Raw genomic sequence first — 27,450 nt, 5'->3', positions numbered from 1 at the left:
CCTCCACTGCTTTCCCTTCCCCTCTTCTCCCCTGGGTGATTCTGAGCACAGACTCAGTCTTTCTGGGAGACGCCAACTCACATCATCCTAACCCTTTGCTAACCTCACCCTCCAACTCCACCAGGCCCTCCCCATAGACCGGGGCCCCCATCTGAATGATGCTGGGACTCTCAGCCACCCCAAAGAAGGTGGCCCACCCATATGCATGTCAGTGGTCTCTGTGGGCCCCTGCCAAGAATATCTTCTGGAGTGTCTGCCTCCCCTCCACCTTAACTCTGAACCCCAACTTGGAGCCAGGCCCCCCTTCCTCTGCCTCCCCGCCCTGTCCTGCCCTCATGCCCTCTCAGAGTGCATCCAACCCAGGCAGATGAGGGATCAATGCCAATCCAATAACGCAGTTGTCTGCCCTCTGCAGCTACATTAAGCCTCCCCCAGCAAGCTGAGGAAACTCTCCTACTTCTACCCATGGGCTTATCTAGTTGACCACATTAAACCAGCGCCCGCTTCCTCTCACTCTCTCTGATGGCGCCAGGTAGTCGCTCCAGGCCAAGCCCGGGAGCCCGGCCCAATGTCCCCAGCTGCCACACATCCATTCCACACCTCAGAAAGTTCCTCTGGGGAGCAGCGATGCAAAAGGGCTTCCCCAGTCTTTTGGAAGAGTGAGCACAGAGAAGGCTGGGGAGGTGCCCATGGACACACAGCAGGCCCATCTGAGTCTTCTCTAACCACCCCTTTCCCTGGTAACTTGGCCTTGGTCCAGGTCCAAGGTCCAGGTTAAAGACATGTCAGTGGCCCAGGTTCAAAGTCTAGGTCAAGGTCCAACATTCAGTCCGACATCCAAGTACAGATCTGAGGTCCAAGTCCAATGCCTACGTCAAACTTCAGGTATAGAACCAGGCCCAAGGACTAGGTCCAAGGTCAGTGTCTGAGGTTATAGGTCCAGGTCTGCTATCCGGGACAAATCCATGTCCAATTTCAAATTTCAAGATCTCTGAACAGGTCCAGGGCAAAGTGCTGGGTCCAGAATCAAGATTCAGGCCCAGTTTCCAGTCCAAGGTCATTGTCCAGATCCACTCTCAAGGCTGGGCTGAGTTCAAGTCTTAGACTCACCATTAGCCTTCCGTGTGGCCTTGGCCTAATCTCCCCTCTCCTCCCAGCCTCCGTTTTCCTTTCATAATATCAAACAGTTGAATATGATCTCTTTCAGCTTTGACCTTCTAGGGACCCAGAAATCTAATTTCCCTGTGAATTAACAGGGCTCAGTGGAAGTGTGGAATGATGAGGCCCAAGTGAGATATGGAATCTGGGAACCCCTGATTTCCTCTAAAGCCTGGGGTTACGAGAGGGACGTGAGGGTCCTGAGCTGAGCTTCCACACTTTAGATAGTCTCTGTCTTTGATTGCTGAAGGAAGGCCGGAGAGTACACCAAGTCCCTTATGTCAGTATAGCAATCTACACATCCCAAAGGCACTCTCTGGCCACACACATCCACAGTGGGCAAAGGGCGGTGAGGGGGGTGGGGGCAGGGGAGGATTCACTCCAACCTACAGAGGCAAAACTGAGGTCACAGAGAGGCCATGACTTGCCCAAAGTCACAAGAGCATAAATGGTGCACCCTGTCACACCTCCCTAGTGGGTGCCACATCCACAGGTTTTAGGGGCCCCCACAGCCTGGAGGCCCTCTGCCTGGGAGAGATGGGGTCCCTCGGGCCTCTTGGTCTCTTTCCCAGCTGTGGACTCCCGTGAAGTGAAGAGTCTACTGCCAGGCCAGCCTTTGGACAGGGAGGGGTTTGGAATGGGCCCTCTGAGTGCACCCTTCTAGAGAGAGAGGGGGCAGAGCAGAAAGCAGGAGGCCAGGAGAAGAGGAGGAGCACTGTGCAACATACCCTGCCTCCGGAAGGAGGCCCAGAAAGGGCCCATTGGAGATCCCCCTGAGGGAGCGGGAGGCAACTCCACGAACCAGGCTGGGCAACTGAAGACCCTGAGCCACTCACTCTCATCTCCATATCCCCCTGAAAAATCTTTCCTATTGATTCCTGCAGAGCTCTGGACCTCCCTGTAGGCCACAGGAATTGGGTCACAGTCAGGAAAGACCAGAATATGGGGAATTCCAAGAGGTGGGGGTGGTGGGGAAGAGCCTTGAAATTCTCTCGAAGTTCCTTGGGCCTGGGTCAGTGGGCATCAGCCCCAAGCCGTGCAGCGTTGGTCATGTTGGGCCAGACCTCACTCTGTCCCCTGCTCATTTGGGCTCAGGGACCTCCTCCCCGTGGGCAGATGTACCAGCTGCCAGGCCTTTGGAGGAGGTGGGTGTCATTTCTGGTCCAGTGCCCAGGGAACCGCTAACAAAGATGCTATAATAAGGGGAGGGGGAGGTACCCAGCCCCTTTGCCCAGCTCTGTGAGCAGACAGGAGAAACTATTTTTATCCCGCTTTGCTGCTGACAGACCTGGCTTTCTGCTCAGCTGGCTGGAGCTGATTCTCGAGGCCCGAGGCCCTGGCACAGCAAGAAGCAGCTCTAAATATACCCATACAGCAGCCCCTCCAGCCCCCACCACCCAGCAGGGCCCAGCCCTCCTCAGGAAAGTGGGCCGCCTGGGAAGCTGGCCCACCACCAGGCCCCTGTCTTTTTCTGCCCATTTTAGGACAGAGAGGTGAGGCTGAGGCTAGGAGCTCCCTGGAGAAAGTTTGGCACCTTGGGAGTCTGGGAGAGACTGGGGAAAGGAGTCCTGGACTGAAAAAAAGAAAGAAAAGGAGGCCAACCCAGCTCTGATGAGAACTTGTTTTGTGACCTGAGGTGGGTCAAGGCCTTTGTCTGGGCTTCAGCTTCTGCAGAACAAGGGCATGGAGGCAAGTGACCTTAGACATGAGCTAACGTGCACAAAGCATTTAGCAGGGTGCCTTGCACCAAGTAAGTGCTCAGTAAGTGATAGGCATTACTGTTATTAAGTATGATTTACAAATATTTACTAGAGGCTGAAGCATTTTCCACAACAGCTTTTCCATGCCCCCACCACCCCATGCCCCCACCCACCCCACCACAGGCTAACTAGATGGGAGTGTTTGAGGAAACCCACCACCCCTTCCCCTACCAATTGAAGATCTCTTCCCCAGCAAGTATCCATGCCCTCTCTGGTGTTTTGGAAAAAACACAGGCCTTGGAGGGTTTCAAACCTGCCGCCTCCCTCTCAGTGACCTTGGGCAAATCCTCTCCCCTCTCTGGGCCTCTGGGCACAGGGCAATGTCTGGCTCACAGGGAGGCTGGTGCTAGTTGGAAGCACCAGCAGTAGCAGTAGTAGTATTTGTTACAGATCCCCCTCCATCCCCCCAGGGGGTCAGGCAGCTAAATGAGACAGTGTCTGCAGAGGGCCCAGCACCTTAGTTCTCATAAATTTCCCTTTCACCACTCCTTTGAGTACGGATTTTTAAAAAGACAGATTCTGGACCTTCAGTCTAAAATATCAAGACTCTTGGGCAGGGAAAACCAAAGTCATTTCCAGATGACATGTGCACATCTCCAAAGTATTTCTGGGCCCTCCCCATATCCCTGCATGACAGGGGTTGCTCTGGTCCACATTCCACAAATGGAGGATTTCAGCCCAGATAAGTTATGCGACTGACCCAGGGTCACACGGCTAGGGTCTGAATTCAAGGGCCAGGATGAGAGATCTCATCTGAGATTCTCTTTTCTCTGAATCCCAGCTCATCCCTATCTCAGTGGGAACCCAAACAAGAGTCCTGTCTCGCCTGTCAGTTGCAGGATAGGTATCTCAGCCTTCTATAGTCACCCTTAGGGCAGAGGAAGGTACCTGTCTGGGTTCCATGCATTAGGTTAAAGTATGGCTTTTAGTGTCCTAAAGGAGTCTCCAAGGTTGAGGCTCAGAGAGGTGAGGTGGTTTGCTCAAGGTCACACAGCAGCCTAAGACACCCATGTGTATCTCCTACTCTCTGGCAGATTAGAAGGATATATCACCAGGAAATGCAGGAATACTACCAACAACAGTAATAATAACAGCTTGAGAGGGCAGCTATTATGTGTCAGACATTGTACTAAGCACTTTACATGCATTCATTTATTCAACCTTATTATGAACTCCCTTATACAGGTGTGGCAGAAAGATGTTAAGCAACTTGCCCAAGGTTGCCTAGGGAGATGTCTGTGAATCTGAGGAAAAGGGGGTGGAATTGGAGGAGCGGGGAGTGGAGGGGACAAACAGCATCATGGAGGGACTGATTCAGCCATGATGCAGAAAGGGTCTTTAGACCATTCCAGTCAATTTTTCTCATGTATAGATTCTGCCCAGAAAGGTTAAGCAACCTGGCCACAGTCACAAAGCAAGTTAGAACCACTTCCTCCTAACATGACCACACAAACTCTCATAGGATGCTCTCAACCCATGCCAAAATCCACTGACTGGGTGTCTGGTCTGGGCTCACAGTTCCTATCCTGAAGACAATTCTGCATCCCTCCCTAGGCAAATGAGCAGCCTATGTTAAAGGCGCCCCTGTTTCTTTATAAAGAGCCCCTTGCAACAGGAGTGAAGTCAACAGTGCTGAGGGCCACCAGCAGAGGGCGCCATGGGCAGAGCACCTCATTGAGAACGCTCTGGTTCACTGATTGAGCTCCTACTATGCACCAGAAATTTTCCCATCAGAACGTGAAATAGAAATTACACATCCTGGGTGAGGAAACAGAGGCCCAGAGAGGAGCAGCAAGATGTGTTGGGGCAGATGCTAAGAAAGCTGCAGCACAGAAACCCATCTGGGGAGGTTGTTATTGTTGTTCATAATAACAGCCAACATTCGTGGTGGATTTAAAATGTGCCAGCCACTGAGCTGGAATCCTGGCTCTAACTTATTAGCTGCACAATCTTAGGTGTGTTACTTAGCTTCCTTGTGCCTTGGTTTCCTCTTTTGTAAAATGGTACCACCTTGTGCGTCATGAGGGTAGAATGCATTCATGTGTGGAAAGCCCTTGTAAGAGTGCCTGACACAGGAGTGCTCTGAGAGTGTTGGTTATTATTTGTTTATATACTGTTTACTGGCAGACCCCTTACTGAGACGGTAGAGTCACATAGAGGCCAAATCGTTTGGCCAAGGTCACACCACGGGGAATGGTAGAGCCAAAACAATCCAGGCCGTCTGCCACCAAAGTTGTACTCTTATCCAATATGCCATCCTTTAATAATAGAACATGCAAGGCACTGGTTACATGATCAGTCACCCCTCCAAATAAATCCCATTAAAAAAAAAAAAAAGGACCCGAAGCACAACCTGCCCAAAAGCACTCAGCTGGAATCTGTGTTGGAGAATCAAATCACCCTTCCCCTTCCATGGCCCCAGCCACATGAGATGCAGACCTGCCCGGAGATCAGCTGAACAGGACTGTCTATACCGGGTCCTGCTAGGCTGGGGAGTGAGGCTGGCCTCGCAAATTATCATCACTCATTCCACAAATACTTATTAAGTGCCCACTAGCTAGGGCCCTGGGAATGGGAGGTGAACAGCTCAGCCACAGCCCCTTCCTGGAGGACCTCCCAGTATGTGGGAAACCAAGGGGGCAGTGGATTCCAATCCTTGCTCCATCCCTGGAGCAAGTGCCATCACCACACTGTCCCTCAGTTTCCTTATCTGATGAGAATAGTTTTGTGATGATTCAGTGAGATGATGGGAGCAAAGCACTTAGCATACAGCCTGGTGCACACAGTAAGTGCTCCATGAATATTAGCTATTATTATCATCACCAGGAATTACAACATGAGAAAATACAGAAGGAGAAGGAGGGCGGTCTGGGAGCGCCTGACAGGTATTTAACTCAGTCCGAAACAACACTCATGAACGTTCCGGGACTTGAGTACCAGGCCTGGTTCCTGGAGTGGGAAGCAGGGGGACCTCCAGACCAGAGGCAGATGGGACGGGAGACATAGGGTGCGGAGAGGCTGGGCATCTCCTCTCCCCAGATTAAAAAATTGCCACTATCACTATCCCCCTTTACATCCGACCACAGAGCCTCCCCCTACTGAGTCATCCACTTCCATAATCCACAATCACTTCTGTGTGCAGAGGGCCCTGTGCTGGCTGCTGAAGGGACAGAGGTAAAAATAAGGGCACACCCTTGCCTTCAGGGGCACACAGACTTCACCCTGTGTCCATCCCAAACACCAGATGAGAGGCAAAGGCCTGGAGGCTGAATCAGCCAGGCTGTGTGGGGAATGAAAGCTGACCAGAGTACCCAGCTAAAAGTCTGAACATCTTGAATCCTGTTTCCCCTTACAAAACCCTCTTCCACCTGCTCACTTCAGTGAAGGGGGCTACGGGGAGGAGGGAAGGAGTGGTTACAGGTCTCAGGGGTCACCAGGTCAAATCCCACTCCTCAGCTGGGAAACCTCCAAAAGGGACCTAACCTTCATTGTTCTGTGGAATCACAGAACAATGGAATCACTTGCCCATCAAGTGCCAGGATGAAGTTTGTCTGCCAGAAACTCTCCAGGGAGCCCAGCCCCCAGGGTCCCAGGGAAGGTGCTAGGACCAGCCTAGGCCATGGGACGCAGAGGCAAATCAGAATGGCCCCTGCCCATGAGAACCCCCTATGGAATCCCCTGGGAGACCCCAGCCTGCCCACCCACCAATCACTCAAACCCTTGGCAGACAGGATTCCTGGTCCAACTCCAGCTAAGTGGGAGGAGGAGGAGGAGGGGAATTCTCACTGGGGACTCCCGAGGACTTCTAGAGGAGCAGGCTTGGGAGCAGGTGCGAGTAAGTCCCCTTTCTGTAGCACCTATTACATGCCACACACTTGACCCCTCTTAAATGCTCCAGCAACCCTGGCAGGGGGGTCTAACTGGATTGTGATTCCTTCGTGCCACATCTATTCATCGCACACCTACTTTGAGCCAGGCATGTGCTGTGCACACAGATCCAACCCTGGGGAGCTCACAGTGTGGTGGGGGAGGAGACTATCTCCAAGCAAGTAAAAAGCATAATTATAATAGCTAACATTTATATAGCAATTACTGTATGCTCCCCCCCCCTTTGTTGATTTCGTTACACATAAAATGGGGATTACAATAGTGCCGACTTCCTTGGGTCTGTGACGATTAGAGTTAACATGTGTAAAGCACCGAGGCAGTCTGGCAAACAGTAAGAGCTTAATACACGTTTATTATCGTCACTTTACTCAGTCCTTCCAACGACCCTGGAAGGTGTCCAATCACAAGTTCCATTTTGCAGATGAGAAAATTGAGATCCAGAGAAGTTACAGGACTGCAATGGCAGAATGTTGTTGGAATAGAGAGAGCATGGACTTCAGGGTCACTCACACTGGCAAGGGCTCCATCACTTACTGACCGTAAGGTCAAACTGCAGCATCTCTCTGTGCCTCAGTTTCTCTACCTGTAGAGTGGGTATTATAATAAGACCATCACTCCGTGGTTGTGAGCACTTGATAGTGAAGGTACGCTCTGTACAACCGTGCTGGCCCCATGCTCCGTGGGATGGGGTGGCGGCTATTTGCACTGCAGTCGATGGAGGAAGGAATTGAACCCAGGCTGCCTGACATGAATTGCTGAGGTGCAGGTCGGAGACCAGCGCTGTCGGAGCTGCCACAGGGGCGTCAAGCTGGAGGGCGCAAAGGGTGACCTGCTTAAAGCGGGAAACCCTCTTCGGCGCCTCTTCTCACCGCCCCTCCACTTCTCGCCCCCGCCAGGGTACGCCCCGCACTGCCTGCCCCCGAGCAGCTACGATGCGGACCAGAAGCCGGGCCTGGAGCTGGCCCCGGCCGAGCCCGCGTACCCGCCGGCGGCGCCGGAGGAGTACAGCGACCCCGAGAGCCCGCAGTCGAGCCTGTCGGCGCGCTACTTTCGAGGGGAGGCGGCCGTGACCGACAGCTACTCCATGGACGCCTTCTTCATCTCGGACGGGCGCTCGCGGCGGCGGCGGGGCGGGGGCGGCGGGGACGCGGGGGGCTCGGGAGACGCGGGGAGTGCCGGGGGACGCGCGGGGCGCGCAGGGACGCAGGCGGGCGGCGGGCACCGGCACGCGTGCGCCGAGTGCGGCAAGACCTACGCCACGTCGTCGAACCTGAGCCGCCACAAGCAGACGCACCGCAGCCTGGACAGCCAGCTGGCGCGCAAGTGCCCGACGTGCGGCAAGGCCTACGTGTCCATGCCCGCGCTCGCCATGCACGTGCTCACGCACAACCTGCGCCACAAGTGCGGCGTGTGCGGCAAGGCCTTCTCGCGGCCCTGGCTGCTGCAGGGCCACATGCGCTCGCACACCGGCGAGAAGCCGTTCGGCTGCGCGCACTGCGGCAAGGCCTTCGCCGACCGCTCCAACCTGCGCGCGCACATGCAGACGCACTCGGCCTTCAAGCATTACCGCTGCCGCCAGTGCGACAAGAGCTTCGCGCTCAAGTCCTACCTCCACAAGCACTGCGAGGCAGCCTGCGTCAAGGGGGCCGAGCCACCCCCGCCGACCCCCGCCGGCCCGGCCAGCTGAGCCTTCCGCCTCGCCTGCGCGCCCGGAACTCGCTCTCCAAGCGCCCCGGGCCCCCTACCTGCGCCCGCAGCGCCCTCGCCCACCCCCGGCTGCGTTTCCCTGCCCATGACCCTCTCGTGGGGACCCCCGGCCCGGCCCGGAACTTTTCTCTCCAGTCCCCAAACCCATGACTCACTTCCAGCACCGTCTTCCCAAGCGTCCCCCGACCCACTTCATCCTTTCCGGCCATCCCTCGGACCTTGACCCCCTGTCCGCGCCTTCAAGGCTCCCAACTCAGGCACCAGGTCCGCACCTCTCCCGCGCCCCAGAGCCGGAAATTTCTCCCTCCCAGACCCCGCGCTGCTCTTCTAACTTCTAGATCTTTTCTCTCGCTTCTCAGCTGAATCTCTCTGACCATTCCTCTATTGGAGCCCCCAATGAAAGCCTCAAACCTATACCCTTGACGCCCATACCTTCCTCAGTTTCCCCATCCATACCTGGTCGCAGGCCGTGCCGCCCTGAGACCACAATCCAACCCCAGACCAGCCTTCTGGCCTCTGCTGAATCTCCCAGAGTGTGTCCATCTGGGGATCTAATCTTCACCCTTCTTGAAGTCTCCAATCTGTCCCTGATCCCATACATGCTCAGGCCTTAGGTCCGGCCATTCACACACACACACACACACACACACACCCCACTCCCACACACATTTCCTACTCTCTTCAGTCCATGGGGATCTCATTACCCACTCCCAGCCCCAGCTCCAGCTCCCCTCACCTCTCTAGCAGCTCTCACCTCTCTGAGTCTACCTAATCTGGAGGGGGCTTGAGGGGCACTTCAGGGCCCTGCCTCCTAATGTAACCCCTCTCTCACCCCGGCACAACCTGGGCTTCCACAGTCTGGAGCTGCCCTACCCCCAGATTCTCTGAGCACTTTCCCCCATCCCCAGGGCCACAGATCCCCTTCCTTACTTGTTGGGGGGAGGTCTGGAGCACCTCGCCAATGCCCTTCCCCCATCCGACTGGGTCCTTCCAGTTATTTATTTGTGTATTTATTTATTTATCTATTTATTATTCTATTTAATCTCTTGGCCTCACCCAGGGACAGTCTGGCTTCCCCAGCTGGACTGGGAGGTCAGGAAGCCAGGCAAGGAGAGGTACAGCACAGGCCACAGAGGGCTGCCCCCACCACACACACCCCCGCGTCTCGGGAGAAACCCACCCTCTTCAGAGCCTGCACTCGCTAAGGAAGGGGACTCGAGAATGGGGGGGCAGCTTGCTGACCCTTAACTGGGGGGGTGAGGGAGCATCAGGAGGTCCAGGCGTGGGGCAGGTCCCCACCTTCCTGAACCTTCCCCTGCCACTCCAGGTGGCCCGGAGAGAGGAGCCTCCTCGATTTGTTTCCTGTTTATTCCTCTTGCCGAGGGACCCCAGGTTCCAGGGACCGACTGAGCCCCGGACCCGCTGGGGCCTCTGGCCTGCTCCCCGGGAGGGGCGCTCTCTCCCGGCCATGTCTATGCAACTCTCCCGGACAGAGGGGCCGGGCTGCCAGCCACCCGCCCGTTGGCCGCCACTACCTCCTCCGCTGCGCTTTTGCATGCCCGGGCGAGGACCGAAGCACACACCTCCACGCGCACGGGCCCTGGCCCCCTCCGCTTTAAGCACACGCCTCTGCCCCATTGCTCTGCACCCAGCTTGGGGGCAGGAGTCCTGGACTCTCAGATTCTCCTCTCCCCTCCTCTTAGCCACAAAAGTGGGGGGAGACCGGAGGCACCCCTGCAGCAAGGGCACTTCCCTAGGGCTCCAGAGGGGTGAATGGGCCTTTGCTCAGCTCCAGGCCCAGCGGGAAGGGAGGCTGCAGGGATGGTGGGAGGGAGAGGGGTAGCAGAAGCAATTATGGAGGGTGTTGACCCTGTAAATAGGAACTTCTGACAGCAATAATTTTCCATGCATGCTAAGCCTTTTGGCCATATTTTGTATGAGCGCTTGGCGCTCCTCCTCCGTCCTATCCCAACTCACCCCCAAATCCCCATCCCTTCCCCACCTCCAGCAGTATTACTTGTAACGCAATTCAGGGATATTAAAGGGACTTTGGCCACTCACCATCGCCTCTAGACCTTCTGATTGGAGCAAGGGGTGGGGATGAAGTGGGGAATGAGAAGAAGGGGAGGGCATCTGAGAGACAGTATTTTTCCACTCCATTTTCCTCTCTGTAGCCTGACCAGCCTGTAGCTGCCACCAAGGGTCACACAGCCCCAAGGGTCCCTTGGCATTTACAAGTTCTCAGGCATCCTCAATCCTTAATATTCCTCAAATAAGGGTTTAAAAACCAGATTAATAACGTGAGTGAAGGCAGTTGCCTTAAGACATTAGGGAAGGTGAAGCCTGTGACTAATTGGAAAGAGTGTGTCTCACCTTAGAGAAATAGGATTCAAATTAACTACACCTACCAAACAGTTACAACTGTGGTCCACATGTGTCTGTTGACAGCCAGTTTACAACCCCTATAATCTTCCCCAGTTCACCCCCTACTGCTCTGCCCAGACATAAATGGTCACATATTCAGTGAGTGGAAGCAGGCAAAAAGGTTGACTTTGGCTCAGCTGGCAAAGTTGTCCAAAAACAGTGACTTGCCCCTAGAGCTTCTGAGCTACCTGTCACCAAAAGTGTTCAAGGCAACACCAATCTATCATCCTCGATAGCTGCCTTAGTGATCCTTCAAAATACAAATCTGTCTCACCTTACTAAAAACTTCACTGGGGACCACCAACCCCTGCCACCTACCCTCAACTCAGACTTACCAAGAAGCATAACCTGCATGCTTTGAGGGATGGATGCCGGGGAATGGGATGGGGAAGCTGTAGGCTAGAATCTGCCTCCTCTGGGGCCTCTTTGTCAGTTTCCTCCTGTGTAAGCAGAGCACCCAGTTTGTAGACTGTCTCCCTGGTGCCTGTCCACCTTCCCTTCACACACCTCTGGACAAGCAGCTGCATCCTGAGCAACGTGCTAGCTGTTTTCAACAACAACAGCAGTTGTGGGAACCTCCCCCCAACTCTGCAAAATCTCCAATGGTTTCTTGTTTGTTTTTTTGAGACAGATTCTTGCTCTGTCGCCCAAGCTGGAGTGCAGTGACGCTATCTCAGCTCACTGCAACTTCTGCCTTCTGGGTTCAAGCAGTTCTCCTGCCTCAGCCTCCCAAGTAGCTGGGATTACAGGCATGTGCCACCACGCCCGGCTAATTTTTTTTTTTTTTTTTTTTTTTTTGAGATGGAGTCTTGCTCTGTTGCCAGGCTGCAGTGGCGTGATCTTGGCTCACTGCATCCTCCGCCTCCTGGGTTCAGGCAATTCTCCTGCCTCAGCCTCCTGAGTAGCTGGGACTACAGGCATGTGCCACCATGTCCAGCTAATTTTTCTATTTTTAGTAGAGACAGGGTTTCACCATGTTGGCCAGGATTGTCTCAATCTCTTGATCTTGAGCTTGTGATCCGCCCGCCTTGGCCTCTCCAAGTGCTGGGATTACAGGTGTGAGCCCCCGCGTACAGCCAATTTTTGTATTTTTAGTAGAGACAGGTTTTCGCCATGTTGGCCAGGCTGGTCTTGAACTCCTTGCCTCAAGTGATCTGCCCGCCTCGCCAGTGGGGCTTTGAGAAACCCAGGCACCTGCTGCATCCCTTAACCACCCACATACACTGCCCATGACTGGCTGTTGGATCCATTATGTTTGTTTTAGGTGCCAGGAACAGAAACCACTCTAGACAGGATTTTATAAACATGTATTAAATTCCTTTGAAGGAAAAAGGATTTAATACTTCAATAATTGGTTGCTGACAAAATTTGTGGAAGGGCTGAAGTGAGCCATCTGCTGGACCCCAGAATCCCACTGCAGAACTGCTGCCACTGAGACAGCACCTGCCTCTTCCACAGTCAGTGGTGGGGGAGGGTGCGGAGTGGGGGTTGGTGGTGGTCAATAGGGTACACTGGAACTACTGAGATGAAGAACACCGCATCATAGGTGCAATCCAGGGATCAGCAGGCCCTTGCCACTGCCTCTATAACTATCTCCTGTCTCCCACTGTGCTGGTGGCACAATGCTGGAACACTGCTACAGAAAATCTTAACACCTCCAAGACGATCTTGACAGTAGCAAGAGTCAAAACAGTAGGAAGATGGCCCCGGCCCACCTCTGCCATCCATATCTCATGAAAGTACATCTAACTGGTAGAACTTAATTCCCTGTTAGTATCTTTGCTGCAAAGAGATCTGAGAAATAGAGTTTTTAACTCTCCAACTATGCAATCTAGAAGGCACCCCAGAGGGAGATGGGAAAGAATGCTGGGTCTCCATCAGCCATATCCAGCCCAGTTATATGGGTCCAATAACCATTCCACCCCACCCCTCTCTCCTGGATTAGCAACCATGTAATCTGGGGACTGAACATCAGGTTAAGAGGTAGTCTTTACTGGTCTAAGAATACTAACATCTCCCATGGTTCAGAAATGGGCACATGACCCAATTCTGGCCAATGAGACTTAAGGAGAGGGTTGCTGGAAGGGTATGGAAAACTTTGCTGCTTCCTTTTCTTAAAAGGAAAGGAAGTCCAGTTCCTCTTCCCCTCAAATGTGAACAGAGAAAAATGTCATCTTGTGACCATGAAATGAACTGGCCTTAACATGAAGCCCACACCACAGATGGCAATGCAGGGACATGGAAAAAGCCTGTATCCTTTATGACATCAGGGAGCCAATGAAAAAACCACCCTGAACCCCACTCATGCTGCTTGCTGCCTGTGGACTTCTGTTTACTTGAACATACCTGAAGACATGAGTTTATTGTTTCAGTCAGTTGAATCAGGTTCCTGTTATCTGCAGTCCAAAGTACCTCAACTGGCAGATGGATCCAGTCTGCTTTTTACAACATCCTCAAAGAGCTTCGAGACCTCCATGACATGACATGACTGCCTGGTTCTCTTACTCGTCTGGCTGCTCCACCTAGCAGCTTTGCAGACTCACTCACCTATACCTAAGGACGGAACCCACTTTCTGTTCCTGTATACGCTCCTAAAGCAATCTAATTACACCTGTGGGTTCAATTTCTACCTATATGAGATGACCCATACACTAACATTTTCAATTCCAGCCTCCTCTCTGAGCTGCAAATCTGCATCAGCCTACAGGCCACCTCCACTTGAATATCCCAAAAGCACCAGAGACCAGCCCAGGTCTGAAGCCGTGATTTGCTTCTCCTCTGGGGCATCCCACCTGTGTGAATGACACCAGCACCCATCTAGTCCTGCAGTCACAAAACCCAGAGGTCATCTCTCTCACCTCTGTCTCCCCACCCTACCACCCAATCCACCAGGTCCTGTCAATTTTTCCTCTCCATCTTCTCAGTCTCCACCTTGGTCCAGAGCCACCATCATCTCTTATCTAGACAACTGTACCAGCCATCTCCCTGGTCTCCCTGGATCCATTCTGCCTCCCTGGCCTCCCTCCCTCTATCCACAGCAGCCACAGGGATCTTTCGAAAATGCAGATCAGATCATGGCTGTCTTAGTCCGTGTAGGCTGCTGTAACAAATTACCATAGACTAGGTGGTTTATAAACAACAGAAATGTATTTCACACAGTTCTGGAGACTGAGAAGTCCTAGATCCAAGGGCCAGCAGATTCAACGTCTGGTAAGGACCTGATTCCTGGTTCCACCATCTTCTCATCGTGTCCTCACATGGTAGAAGGGGTGAGGGAGCTCTCCGGGATCTCTTTTATAAAGTCACTAATTGCATTAATTAGGGCTCTGCCTTCATGACCTAGTCACCTCCCAAAAGCCCACCTCCTAATACCATCATATTGGGGGTTAGGATTTTAACATGAATTTTGGAGGAACACAAACATTCAGTCTATAGCATTCTGCCTCCATCCCCATCCCCCACCAAATTCACATCCTTCTCAAATGCAAAATACATTCATTCCTTACATCCCAACAGCCCCAAAAGTCTTAACTCATTCCAGCATTAACTCTGAAGTCTAAAATCCAAAGTTTTATTATCTAAGCATCATCTAAGATATGGCCGAGACTCAAGGTGTGATGCATCCTGGGGCAAATTGTTCTCCAGCTGTGAGCCTGTGAAATCAAGCAAGTTATCTGCTTCCAAAATACAATAGTGAGACAGGCATAGGATAGACCATTCCAAAAGGGAGAAACAGGAAAGAAGAAAGGAATAGCAGATCCAAATTACATCCAAACTACAAGGCAAACTCCAGGAGATCTTAAGGCTCAAGAAAAATCATTTTTAGTTCATTAAATGCTCTGCTTCCAGGCCACTAAGGCAGCCTTCCAGATCCACGATGGTGGTGGTCCCACCCTCTGTACCTTCTGGGGTGGTGGTCCTGTCCCTCCAGCTCTATCCAGCAGAGGTCATGTTCCCAGGGCTCTGGGTAGTCCCACGCCAACAGCTCTGGGCAGCTCTTCCTCCATGGCTTTGGACAGAGGCCCTCTAACGCAACGCAATGCCCCCGACTTTTGAAAGCAAGGAGATAGCCTTGATGATCTCTGAATTGCCTTCAGGGTCATTCTTCCCTTGTCTTGAAGAATAGTTTGCATTCTGGTCTTGTCCTGAAAAATCCAAGAAGTCAAACAGCCTTCCTTCATCCCTTCCCGTCTCCTTCCCCTTCAATTCAAGATGGCAGTTTTCCTGCTGGGATGGCTGATTAAGTTCATAACCATTACAGTCTCCTTATGGAGACTATGGTGTTTTCTCCCAAACATTCTTTCTCATTCTTTGCAATATGGATAGGCTGAAAATTTTTCAAATCTTTACATTTTGCTTCCTATTTGCTTAAAATTCACATCTTTAACTCATTTCTTTCTGCTTATATTTTACTGTAAGCAGTCAGGAGGAGCCAAGCCACAGCTTCAACACTTTGCTTAGAAATAGCTTTAGCTAAATATCCCATTTCATTATTCACAAGTTTTACCTCCTATAAAACACTAGAACATGGACATAATCAGTCAAGTTCTTTGCCATTTTATAACAAGATGGCCTTTTTTCCATTGTCCAATAATATCTTCCTCATTTCCTCATCCAAATGGCCTTTTTCATCTGTATTTCTACCAACACTCTGTTCAGGATTCCTTAGTTATTATCAGGTTCCTGATTTTAAAAATTTGAAGTTTTCTTTACAGTTCCACTGCACTCCAGCCTGGGTGACGAAGTGAGACCCTGTCTCAAAAGAAAGAAAAAGGACACTAATCTCATTCATGAGGGCTCTACCCCCATGAACCCCGTGACATAATCACTTCCCAAAGGCCCACCTCCCAACACCATCACCTGGAGGTTGGGATTTCAACATATGAATGTTGGGGAGATACAAAGTCACCTAGATCTTGGATTTCTCAGCCCCTAAAACTGTAAGAAATAAATTTCTGTTGTTTATAAGCCACCCAGTCTATGGTATTGCTATGGCAGCCAAAAGGACTAAAACACTTCCTCAGAACCACATGCCATTCTTTTGCAGCACCTACTATCAATGTATACTTTCCATTAACCAGTGTGAGTGTTTGGTCATTATCTGAATCCTCCACTACACTGTAAGCCTCATAATGCAGAGATTGGTAGTGTCTTTTTGCTGATCACTAAATCCCATGGGTCTAGCCTAGCCAGTAGCAGGTGACCAGTAATTATCTTTAAATGAACTCCATACCTTTAAGTCATTATAATAAATAATGGTGGCTTATGCTTTTAAGAAATTCTGTGTTCCCCAATGCCATAGCTGGTTTGTTCATATGTAGGCATCTGACTAGAACTTGGGAATTTTCTCTCTCTCCCTCTCTCTGTGCCATAAGGCCTGTAACTTGAGAGCTGTGGCCCCGATTGCTAGCTACTTATCAATCTCTATTCTTCCTTAGTAAGAGAACTCCAATTTTAGCTGAGCACATTACCGCTACGGCTGAAGACAACATATCCAGCTGCCCTTGCAGCCAGGGGTAGCCATGTGACCAATTTCTAGTCAATGACATGCAAAGGGAAGTGTTATACAAAACTTCTGAGATAGCATCCTAAAAGGGAGAAGGGTCATATCCTTTGCCTTTCCATTTCTCCACCTCTTTCCAAGGTGGAATTTGGATGAGATGGCTGGCACTTCAGCAGCAATCTTGAATAGGAGGTGACCCTGAGAATGAAAACTCGGCTCGAAAATGATGGAGCAGAAAGATAGAAAGGGCCTATGCCACTAGTGACCATGGAGCAGCCATCCCAGCCATGGACTTCCTACCTCGACTTTTTTTTAAAAAAAAGGAAACACTTTAAGTTGTATTAAGTCTCTCTTGTCAGGTTTCCTTTATTTAAAGCCAAATATCATCGCTGTTGACAGTCATGTTCCTGACATGTAGAGATAATCCCTCTGCTGAGTGAAGGCAGAGAAAAGAAATCTCTCAACTTACTTTCCCCTGAGGCTCGGCTTCACCTCAGTCAAGGGAATAGCCAAGCATCCCCATTTTCATTAAGTTAATTCACATTGGCTTTCTGTCACTTGCAAACAAAAGTCTTGACTAATACATCAAGACTAGTCTGAAAGTGAAGACACGGAGAGACTTTCAAGCTCTGTTATAATTTAAAATGCAATCAAACAGCAAACATTTATTGAGCACTTATAATGTGTTGTGCACTGTTTTAAGGACCTCACCTAACATCATCTCTCTTCATTCTTCCAACATCCCTGTGAATTAGGTGACATTATGTCCATTTTGCAGATTACGAAACAGGCACAGACAGGTGACTGGCCCAAGGTCACACATCTAATAAAATAGTGCAATTTTAACCCAGGCAAAGTACAGAACTATAGGGGATGACCCAGTATCAAGTTTCCCTTTTGTTTTAGTTTTGGTTCCCTGATAGCAAGTCTGAGACTTGAGTGTAAGTCGTTTATGTGGGAGGTGATCCCTGGAAGCAGAAGTAAGGGGTGGGAGGAATGGGACAAAGGGTGTGTTGGTGAAGTCAGTTGTAGCAATAGGGCTGAGTACTTCTGGTCTCTGAGAATGTTCCAGAAAGATCTGAATGGTCTAGAACACCTCTCTGAATCGTCCACTTGTGACAGTAGAAGACTGGCATTTACTCACTGGCTCCTGCCCCCATTAGTGAATGGCCCAGCGCCTCTGGAATGTATGGGCAGAGCTCCCACAGGGATGCCCCATCTATCAAATGGGGATGGAGATGACAGACTCGTCTCATAAAGCTGTTGGGTTCCATGAGTTAATATATGTAAAGCGCATCAAACCATGCTAGGCACATGGAAAGCACTCAGTAATGTATGTTGTGTATGACCTGAGGGAAGAGCGTTCCATGCAGAAGGAACAGCAAATGTAAAGGGCCTGAGGCCAGGACACATTCGCTGTGGAGGAGGCACAGCAAGGAGGCCAGTGTGCCTAGAGTGGACTTCAGGGCTCGAGGAGTGGAAGGTCAGAAGGTGTGAGCCACTGCATCCAGCCAGGAAAGGTTTCTTCACTCTTAAAGAGGGGCTCGAAGGGATGTCCTAACTTCCACTTGCAGACATTCGCATGTAATGATGTGATGGTTTGAGCTACAGTAGCCATCTTGGGACCATAAGGGGCACACCGCAGGATAACAGAACACTGAGGATGCTGGCACAAAAGGATAGACAGAACCAGGGTCTTTTTTTTTTTTTTCTCAGACAGAGTCTCGCTCTGTCACCCAGGCTGTAGTGCAATGGCATGATCTCAGCTCACAGCAACCTCCGCCTCTCGGTTTCAAACGATTCTCCCGTCTCAGCCTCTGGAGTAACTGGGACTACAGGTGTGCGCCACCATGCCTGCCTAATTTTTGTACTTTTGGTAGAGACAGGGTTTCACTATGATGGCTAGGCTGGTCTCGAACTCCTGGCCTCAAGTGATTCGCCTGCCTCAGCCTTCCAAAGTGCTGAGATTACAGGTGTGAGCCACCGCGCCCAGCCAGAACTGGAGTCTTTGGTCACATTGTTCAACTGCCTCTTTACCAACCTTGGACATACCTACCTCCAAACATCTTATTACGTGAGAAAACAAACCTTCTTATTGCTTAAGCCATTTTGAATTGGGCCATAGATATCTTAACACAGAGAATTTGATACCAGGAAATGAGGCCTCCCTGGGTACAACATGATGAAAGAATCAGGCCAGAGCTCCACTTTTCCACTCTAGAAACTGTTATCCTGCCATTCTTACTTCCTGTAATGAGGAAGATGTTTTAGAAGGGATAACTTCCCTCTTGATGAAATTCTCTAATTCTTAATAATTCTGGGGCTGAGGTGTGGGTGTCAGTTCTACTTCTTGAAATAAAGTATCATTTAGGTGCGCACGGGAATTATGTTTCAAAAGGGAAAGGCTCAAGTCTTGGTCTCAGTGTTCTAAGGTTTTGTGAGAGACTAAGAACCCAAAATAAATGATCTTCAACAGCAAAATGGATGTTATGCAATTCACAGAGCACTATGAGCACACTCTCAATTCACACAACTTTGAGTGACGGGCAGCATTACTTCATTTTACAGACAGGGTTCAGAAAGTGTCAGCAACTGGTGGAAGGCAAAGTAGAAACTCCTGGCTCCCTCCATCGTCTCGAGTTTTCTCCTGCTGGCAGGGTAAGTATGCATTCCTCCATGTTCGTGCCATTCAGGTTGAGAAGGAAGACAAGCAAACCAGACATGCTTGTCTTCAACCAAGTCTGGGATGGTCCACCTTCCTGCTTGGAGTTGGTGGTTAAGTGGCCCCACAGTTTGGACTCGTATGACCTGACTTTCATTTCAGCTGACCTTGAACAGCGGGTCTATAACTGCACCTACTTCCAGTAGTGTTGTAATGACACAAACAGACAGTGTGGAACTTGAAGGCAGGGCCCACACATTGTCAGCGCGATTCCTGAGGGCTCCGTGTGACAGTCACTGTTGCTGAACCAAGGCAGCCAGCGGTGGGGTAGAGAGCGGACTCTGGAGCCAGACTACCTGGATTTGAACGTGGATTGGGCCATTTACTAGTTCCATGATCTTGGGTAAATCACTTAAACCTGTGTCTCAGTCTCCTCTTCTGTAAAATGGGAATAACAATCATACCTTCCTTGCAGGGTTGTTTTGAGGTTTAGATAAGTTAATATACGTGCAAAATGTTCGGAACGACTCCAGACACAGCCAGCACCAGATTGGAAGTGGAACCGTTGGTGGGGATCATAACCTCGCTGGCTAGGAACCCTAGCAGCGGGGCAGCCGCGCACTGCTAGCTTTGCCGACTCATCCTAGCTGGGCAGGTCCGCCGCGCTCTCCGCCCCCGCCCCCGCGGCCTAAGTCAGCCCGGCCGGTGAGTCACCCGCGCCCCTCCCGCCCCGCGACCTGCAAACTCACCCTGAGTCAGCCCGCCCGGGCGTTTCCACTCCCCGGACGCCGCGCGGCGGAGGGGAGGCGAGAGGCGCCCCCCGGTGGAGAGCCTGAGCCCCGCGCGAGTCCGGCCGCATCTGGCGAGCGGAGCCGGAGTCGGGCTGGGGACCGCGGGGTTGAGGCCGGACCACAGCGGAGTCGGGGGAGAAACGCGCGCTGCCCTGGCCCGGACCCCCCCACCCGGCCTCGCGGAATGGTATGGCCCGGCCGGAGTTAAGGCCGGAGGAGGCGGCGAGTCCCGCGGCGGCGGCGGCTACAGTGGCGGCGACGATGGGGCTGCGTGCGGGAGGAGCGCTGGGCAGGGCCGGCGCGGGTCGGGGGGCGCCCGAGGGGCCCGGGCCGAGCGGCGGCTCGCAGGGCGGCAGCATCCACTCGGGCTGCATCGCCGCGGTGCACAACGTGCCGCTGAGCGTGCTCATCCGGCCGCTGCCGTCAGTGCTGGACCCCGCCAAGGTGCAGAGCCTCGTGGACACGATCCGGGTGAGGCCCCGGGGAGTCCAGCCAGCCGGAGGGAGGGCTTCGGAGGAGGGAGATTGCCGGAGGAGGGGGGTCGCCGCGATGGAAGCGAGATGGACTGGTTCCGGGCTCAGCCGGAGCTCAGCATCTGCTGTGTGACCTTGAGCAAGTGGCTGGGCCTCTCTGGGCCTGTGTTTCCTCACTTGAGCAAGGAGGGAATTGGACGAGATAATTAAAGTAGTGATGATAACGCTTATAACGCTAGTGCTTGCAGTGGTCCAGGAACTGCAGGAAGTCCCTTAGTTTCCTATGCCAACCCTAGGAGGTAGATAGTGTCTCTTTTGCAGATAAGAAACTGAAGCAGGGAAGATTTCAGCGGCTTGACTAAGATCAGGCGCTTAAAAAGTGACACGGCTGGAATTCACACCCAGGCAGCCTGGGCCCCACTGCCCAGCACATGGCCACCGCACTACCCGGAGATAAGCCGTGGGCTCTCATGGCTGTGACAATCAGTGACAGTGGGACTAGGTGTGTCATATCTGCTGGGAGGCCCTTGTCCGAATGGGAAGTGGGAGAGGTCAAGGGTCATCTCCACCACTGAGGAAGGGTGTTAAGAATGCCGGAGTGATTCTGGCAGGAACTTGGGCCGGGGGCCCCGCAAGAACAGATGTCAGGTTAGGCCTACATAACATTGTGTCCCCTTCCCCTTGACCCTTGGAAGGTGAGCACATGAGATCTCTAAGCCCCATCCAGCACCTCTACAGCCACCCCCGATAACTTTCAGCCCTAGTATTTACACTAGTGTCCTCACTGCCTGGAGCCACTTCCCCAGACAACCACAGGGCCTGCTCCCCTGCCTGGTTCAGCTCTCTGCCTCCTTGATCTCCCTTGGTCAGGGTCCCTCGCCTCTCTAGCTCTCCCCTTAGCCCGAGATGTTTTTCAGGATACCACTTATGTCCACCAGAAATTATATTATACATTTATTTGTGTTGCATTTTATTTTCTGTCTTCCCGACCTCATGTGAACTCCACAAGGGCGAGGACCTTGTCCCATCTTGTCTGTTGCCACAATAGTAGCACAGTGCCTGGCTGAGATGGGAAGGGATCTGCCATGCACACCCTGTGCCACCACTGGGCTTTTTCTCCTGCTGAGAACCTCTTCTATCTCTGCCTTGTTGTTTCTCACTCTTCCTCGGTCTTCCTGTCTCAGTGTCAGGATCTTCCCTGACCATCCCTACCGGGTTAGGAGCTTCTGTGAGCTGCAGCCACCTGCGTGCCCACCTGCATAGCTCTGATCTCACTGGCTTTTTTTTTTTTTAAGCCGTTGCCTCGCTCTGTCACCCAGGCTGGAGTGCAGTGGCACGATCTTGGCTCACTGCAACCTCCGCCTCCCGGGTTCAAGCTATTCTCCTGCCTCAGCCTCCCAAGTAGCTGGGACTACAGGCGCCCACCACCACGCCTGGCTAGTTTTTGTATTTTTAGTAGAGATGAGGTTTCACCCTGTTGGCCAGGCTGGTCTGAAACTCCAGACCTCAAGTGATCTGCCCACCTTGGCCTCCCAAAGTGCTGGGATTACAGCCCACTGGCTTTTAACGTCCTGTTTAGACACCTGCCTTCCATGCTAGAACCGTAGGCTCTGAAGGCCAGAACCAGCTCTGCCTTTGCTTATGTACACCTGTATTAGTTTTCTGGGGCCACTGTAAGTTACCACAAAGTTGATGGCTTAAAACAACACAGATTTATTTATGGTCAGAAGTCCGAAATGGGTCTTACCGGGCTAACATCAAGCAGGGCTGCACTGTTTTCTGTAGGCTCTACGGGAGAATCCATTTCCTCACCTTTCCCAGCTTCCAGACGCCACCCACACTGCTTGGCTTATGGCCTCTTCCTCTGTCTTCAAAGCCAGCAACATCAGGCCAAGGCCTTCTCACATCGCATCACTGTGACCTCTTCCTGTACTTCCTCTTCCAGTTTTAAGGACCCTGATAATGACATTTGACCCATCTAGATAACCTTGGATAATTTCCGCATCTCAAGATCCTTACCTTAATTCCATCTGCCAAGTCCCTTCTTCCATGTAAGGTAACACATTCAGAAGGATTCAGACGTGGACATCTTTGGGAGCCATCATTCTGGCCATCCACCATCGTGCCTCCAGTACCCAGCACAAGGCCTGCCTGGCACGGCTGCCCCTCCTTAGTGCTCCACTAATGCCCAGTAGGCATCAGCTCACTGACTCTTCATCAGCAGCCCTCTAGGATGTTTTATTCCCAGTTTACAGGTGAGGAATGGTGTTCAGAGGGCTGTGTGCCCCAGCTGCTGTGGAGAGGAGCCGAGATCCAAAGTCAGGTGTGCTGGGTTCCAGAGCTCAGGCTCGTGACTGCTGCACCTTACTGCTGAATAATCATTTGTGGAATCATGAGAGAGAACCTGTGGGCCAGCAGCAGGAGGCCTTCCGGGCTGCTCACACTTAATGGGGTCTCCCCAGAGTGCTCTACCCTGCACCCATCCTGCCCCAGACTTTCCCTATTTAGAGGATGACCCACTCTCCACCTGGCTGTGCGGGCCCCTAACAGGAAGTCAACTTAGATTCTCCCTTTTCTCTTGTCCTTGGATTCACCCCTTCTGCCAGACCCCTCGGACCTGCCCCCTAAATGTGTCCCAAACCTGTCTACCTCTCCCTGTCCCCACCACACCATCATCCAGACCAGCATCTTCTGCTGAATACCTGCAGAGGCCTCCCCACTGTCTTCCAGCCCTGTGCCTTGTCCACCCTGCCAAGTCTGTTCTCCTGTGACAACTTTCTAGAATGTGCATCAGATCACGTCACCCTCCCCTGTTGCAAACACTCCAGGGCCCACCTGCTGCTCTCAGAAACAGACCTGCACCATCTGGCTCCTGCTGGCCTTTCTGACCATTCCTCAAGCCCAGGAGTCCACTCTAGTGAACTCCTTGCTGTGCCTCCTACACGGTGAACGTGCTCTGGTTTCAGGTCCTTTGCGTTTGCTGTTCCCTTTGCATGCAACATTCTTCCCTCAGGTCATAGACAGCAAACATTACTGAGCACTTTCCTTGTGCCAAGCATGGTTTGAAGTGCTTTATATATATTAACTAATTTAACCCCAAAATTCCATGAGATGGATCTGTTATCTCCATTCAATTTGATAGATGGGGCAACTGAGGCACAAAAAGATGAATTGCCCAAGCTCACAGAGCTGTTACGCAGCAGAGCTGGATTTGAACCCAGGCAGTTGGGCTCTTAGTCGAAACTATTCCACTTCTCTCTTTTTTTTTTTTTTTTTTTTTGAGATGGAGTCTCACTCCATCGCCCAGGCTGGAGTGCAATGGTGCGATCTCAGCTCACTGCAACCTCTGCCTCCTGGGTTCAAACGATTCTCCTGCCTCAGCCTCCTGAGTAACTGTGATTACAGGCGTACACCACCATGCCCAGCTAATTTTTGTATTTTTAGTAGAGACAGGGTTGTGCCATTTTGGCCAGGCTGGTCTCAAACTCCTGACCTCAGGTGATCCACCCGCCTCGGCCTCCCAAAGTTCTGGGATTACAGGCATGAGCCACCATGCCCGGCCCCACTTCTCTATCTTTTCAAGTACTCTGCTTCATTCTCACCTCAGAGAGGCCTTGTGGACCCCATCTCTGTCCTGCCACCTGTGTTATTGTCATTATAGCATTTGTCACTCTAATATTTACTTCTTATTCCATCTGCCCCACTAGACTGGAGGCCCTTGAAGGCAGGGCCTGATTCAGTCATATTCCAGCTGTACCGTATTCCCAGGGTCTACAACAGGACCCGATGGGTAGTGTGCATGTGGTGTACTGATACATGTGTGGGAGAAATCCCTGATTTGTAGCATCTGTCCATTTCTCTGGTGTAAATACTCTCCCATGGCTGATTTTCAAGCTACAAGGTGATGTCGACCAGCTCACAAAATTCCTGATAATTAACAGTTGTCTCTCACAGTAGTCCAGTGTGATCACCTTATAAGGAGCTCAGCACAGATGGACAAAGTCTGCTTTACAAACTCTCAAGCCTTGTACCATGTCCATTGACTCTGTGCCTCTTCTCCCCAGGAGGACCCAGACAGCGTGCCCCCCATCGATGTCCTCTGGATCAAAGGGGCCCAGGGAGGTGACTACTTCTACTCCTTCGGGGGCTGCCACCGCTACGCGGCCTACCAGCAGCTGCAGCGAGAGACCATCCCCGCCAAGCTCGTCCAGTCCACTCTCTCAGACCTAAGGGTGTACCTGGGGGCATCCACACCAGACTTGCAGTAGCAGCCTCCTTGGCACCTGCTGCCACCTTCAAGAGCCCGGAAGACACACCTGGCCTCCAGCAGGTTGGGCCGTGCAGAAGGGATAGCAGGGGTGCATTCTCTTTGCACCTGGTGAGAGGGTCTGACTCTGGGCACCCCTCTCACCAGCTACAAGGCCTTGGACTCACTGTACAGTGTGGGAGCCCCAGTTCCCACCTCTGTGACAATAGGATCATGGCCTTACCCTTGAAGCATTACTGAGAAGGTGAAATGAGAACAGAGATGGGCTTGGAGAGCCACGTGCTGCCCGCTCCAAATTCCCAAGGACAAGGATCCCTCTGCATTTTTGTCTACGTAACCTCTTATATGGACTACATTCAGCTGCAAGGAAAGGAAAACCTTGATTGCAGTGGTTTAAACAAACAGAAGATTGTTTTTCCACATAGCATGGATTCTGGAGATGAGTGGCTAATGGTATTGGTTCAACAACTCCACGAAGGTAGGGGTCACATCTTGGATCCTTTTGCCTTAATCTCAGTGCTCGTTACTTCATGGTCCCAAGATGGCTGCTGTATCCCCAAGAATCATGTCTGCGTTCAAGGAAGGAGGGGTGGAGGAAGAGGAAGGGCCAAACTAGCTGGACCTGTCACCTTCTATCAGAAAGTAAAACCTCGTCAGAAGTCTGTGTCCTGCTCTCTCCCTCTGCATATTTTCACTTAGATGCCCTTGGCCTGAGCCAGCTACCATTGCACCTCTAGCTGCAAACAAAGCTAAGACAGCAGGGAACAGAATTGTCATGGCTGAATAGACCAGTCGTGTTCCATCTACTGAGACTGGCACACTGCCTCCTGCAATAAAACTGGGATCCCATTACCAAGAGAGATGCAGAATTGTGTACCAGTTAGCGTTTGCTGTGTAACAAACTATTCCCAAACTTGGCAGCTAGAAACAAACCCTTTATTTTCCCACAATCCTATGGGTTGGCAATTTGGGCTGGGCTCAACAGGGCGGCTCTGCTGTTCCCACCTAGGATCCCTCATGGAGCTAAGGTCAGCTGTTACCTCAGCTGGGCCTCGATGGTCTAGGATAGCCTTACTCACTTGCCTGGCAGGTGACAGGCTGTTGGCTGGAGTTGCTTGGTTCTCCTCCATGTGGCCTCTCCAGCAGGCTAGCTCAGGCTCATTCACGTGATGGCTTCAGGGTTCCAAAGAGAGTGAGAGTAGAAGCTGAAAGACTCCTTGAGTTCTTGGCCTGGAACTGGGACTAGGACAGTGTCACTTCTGCTAAGTTCTTTTGGTCAGAGCAAATCACAAGGCTTTGCCCAGACTCAAGGGATGAGAAACAGACTACATGTCTTGATGAGCGGAACCACAAAGAGCTTGGGGCCATTTTTCACCTATCACAAATAATTTTGGATGGGTATTTATTTGGATAAAGGTATTTCCCTCTTCCCCCTTTCTCTCTGTCTCATGGGGCCTCACTCTGCCAAGTCGGAAGGCACTAAGACATTGTCCTGGCCCTCAAGGTCTAGGGGAAGAGGTGTTGGGGCAGGAAGTGAGTCTCTCCATGGGCTGGACCCACTGTGGTAGGGGTACCTCCTTGTCTGCACTGGTGGTATGGGGTTAGGTCAGGTAGGACATTCCAGACGGGCTTCTGAAAACCAAGAGTCCCTGAGGAAGGGGAACAGAGTAAGGCGGGCCTTGTTCTCACTGCCCTCTAAGGGAACTTGGTCACTTGGCACTTTTAAGCCTCAGTTTCCCCAGTTCAATAATAAGGACAAGAGCTTTTCCCATGCATTCTCTTTCCCCGGGAAAGATGACTGAGGTGACCAGTAACAGAATTGAAAAGGGAGCGTGTCCTCAATGCAGTGTGGCATCCTGGATTGGGTCTTGGAACAAAAACAGGACATTAGTGGGAAAACTGGAAAGCTGAAAAAAATCTGAATTTTAGTTAATATACCAATTTCAGTCTCTTGGTTTTGACAAATGTACCATGGTGATGTAAGATGTTGACCTTGAGGTAGGCTGGGTGAAGGGTATACAGGAGCTCTTTGTACTATCTCTGCAACTTTTCTGTAAGTCTAGTATCATTCCAAAATAAAAGTTTATTTAATTAAAAATAAAGGGTGTACAATTCCTTTAGACCAATGGTTCAGGGTCTCAAGCTTGTTTGCTAAATCCCAGATTGCTGGGCCCACCCCCACTTTCTTTTCCTTTTTTTTTTTTTTTTGGAGACAGGGTCATGCCCTGTCACCCAGGCTGGAGTGCAGTGGCACGATCATGACTCACTGCAGCCTTGACCTCCCGGGCTTAAGTGATCCTCCCACCTCAGCCTCCTGAGTAGCTGGGACTACAGGTGTGCCCTTCTAATTTTTTTTGTAGAGACAGGGTTTTGCCATGTTGTCTGGGCTGGTCTTAAACTCCTGGGCATAAGCGATTCTCCCACCTCAGCCTCCCAAAATGCTGGGATTACAGACGTGGCCACCGCCCCCGGTCCCCCAGAGTTTCTCATTCAGGCGAATTTGGGCGGGGCCTGATAATCTGCTTTTCTAACAAGTTCCCAGATGATGCTGATGCTGCTGTTCAGGGACCACATGCTAAGAGCTACTCATTTAGACTGCGTCAGTTATTTTCAAATATGGTGACTTCCCCACTTCCATCCCCAGTGGAATGAGTCTACTCATTCCCCCCAGCTTGTCTACTCATTAACTGTGTGACCTTGGGCAGTTCTGTCCCTTCCCTGGGGACTTTTTCCAGGCTGTCAAATGGATTGTGTACCCCTAAGGTTTGTAGCGAGGGTGAGGTGCCCCTGTCTTCTGTGAGTAAACAACTCCTGTGC

At 51.6% G+C, this 27,450-nt stretch overlaps 2 protein-coding genes across 2 annotated transcripts in view; both read left to right on the top strand.

The window, feature by feature from the left end:
- Nucleotides 1–10,573, top strand: part of SCRT2 (scratch family transcriptional repressor 2) — a 14,031-nt gene extending 3,458 nt beyond the window's left edge. The window contains exon 2 of the mRNA XM_003273457.2: nucleotides 7,703–10,573. Within this exon, the coding sequence (XP_003273505.2) occupies nucleotides 7,703–8,493 (791 nt within the window). The 3' untranslated portion in view covers nucleotides 8,494–10,573. The remainder of the gene's footprint in view (nucleotides 1–7,702) is intronic.
- Nucleotides 10,574–19,957: 9,384 nt separating this feature from the next.
- On the top strand, nucleotides 19,958–26,726 carry SRXN1 (sulfiredoxin 1). Its single transcript, XM_003273458.4, has 2 exons — nucleotides 19,958–20,364; nucleotides 24,431–26,726. The coding sequence occupies exons 1-2, from the start codon at nucleotides 20,083–20,085 to the stop codon at nucleotides 24,632–24,634; spliced, it is 486 nt and encodes a 161-aa protein (XP_003273506.2). The 5' UTR covers nucleotides 19,958–20,082; the 3' UTR covers nucleotides 24,635–26,726.
- The last annotated feature ends 724 nt before the right edge of the window (nucleotides 26,727–27,450 follow it).

The sequence above is a fragment of the Nomascus leucogenys genome, chromosome 13 (assembly GCF_006542625.1).
Source record: "Nomascus leucogenys isolate Asia chromosome 13, Asia_NLE_v1, whole genome shotgun sequence".
Classification (NCBI taxonomy): Eukaryota; Metazoa; Chordata; class Mammalia; order Primates; family Hylobatidae; genus Nomascus; species Nomascus leucogenys.
This window is presented reverse-complemented; position numbering and strand designations above follow the sequence as displayed.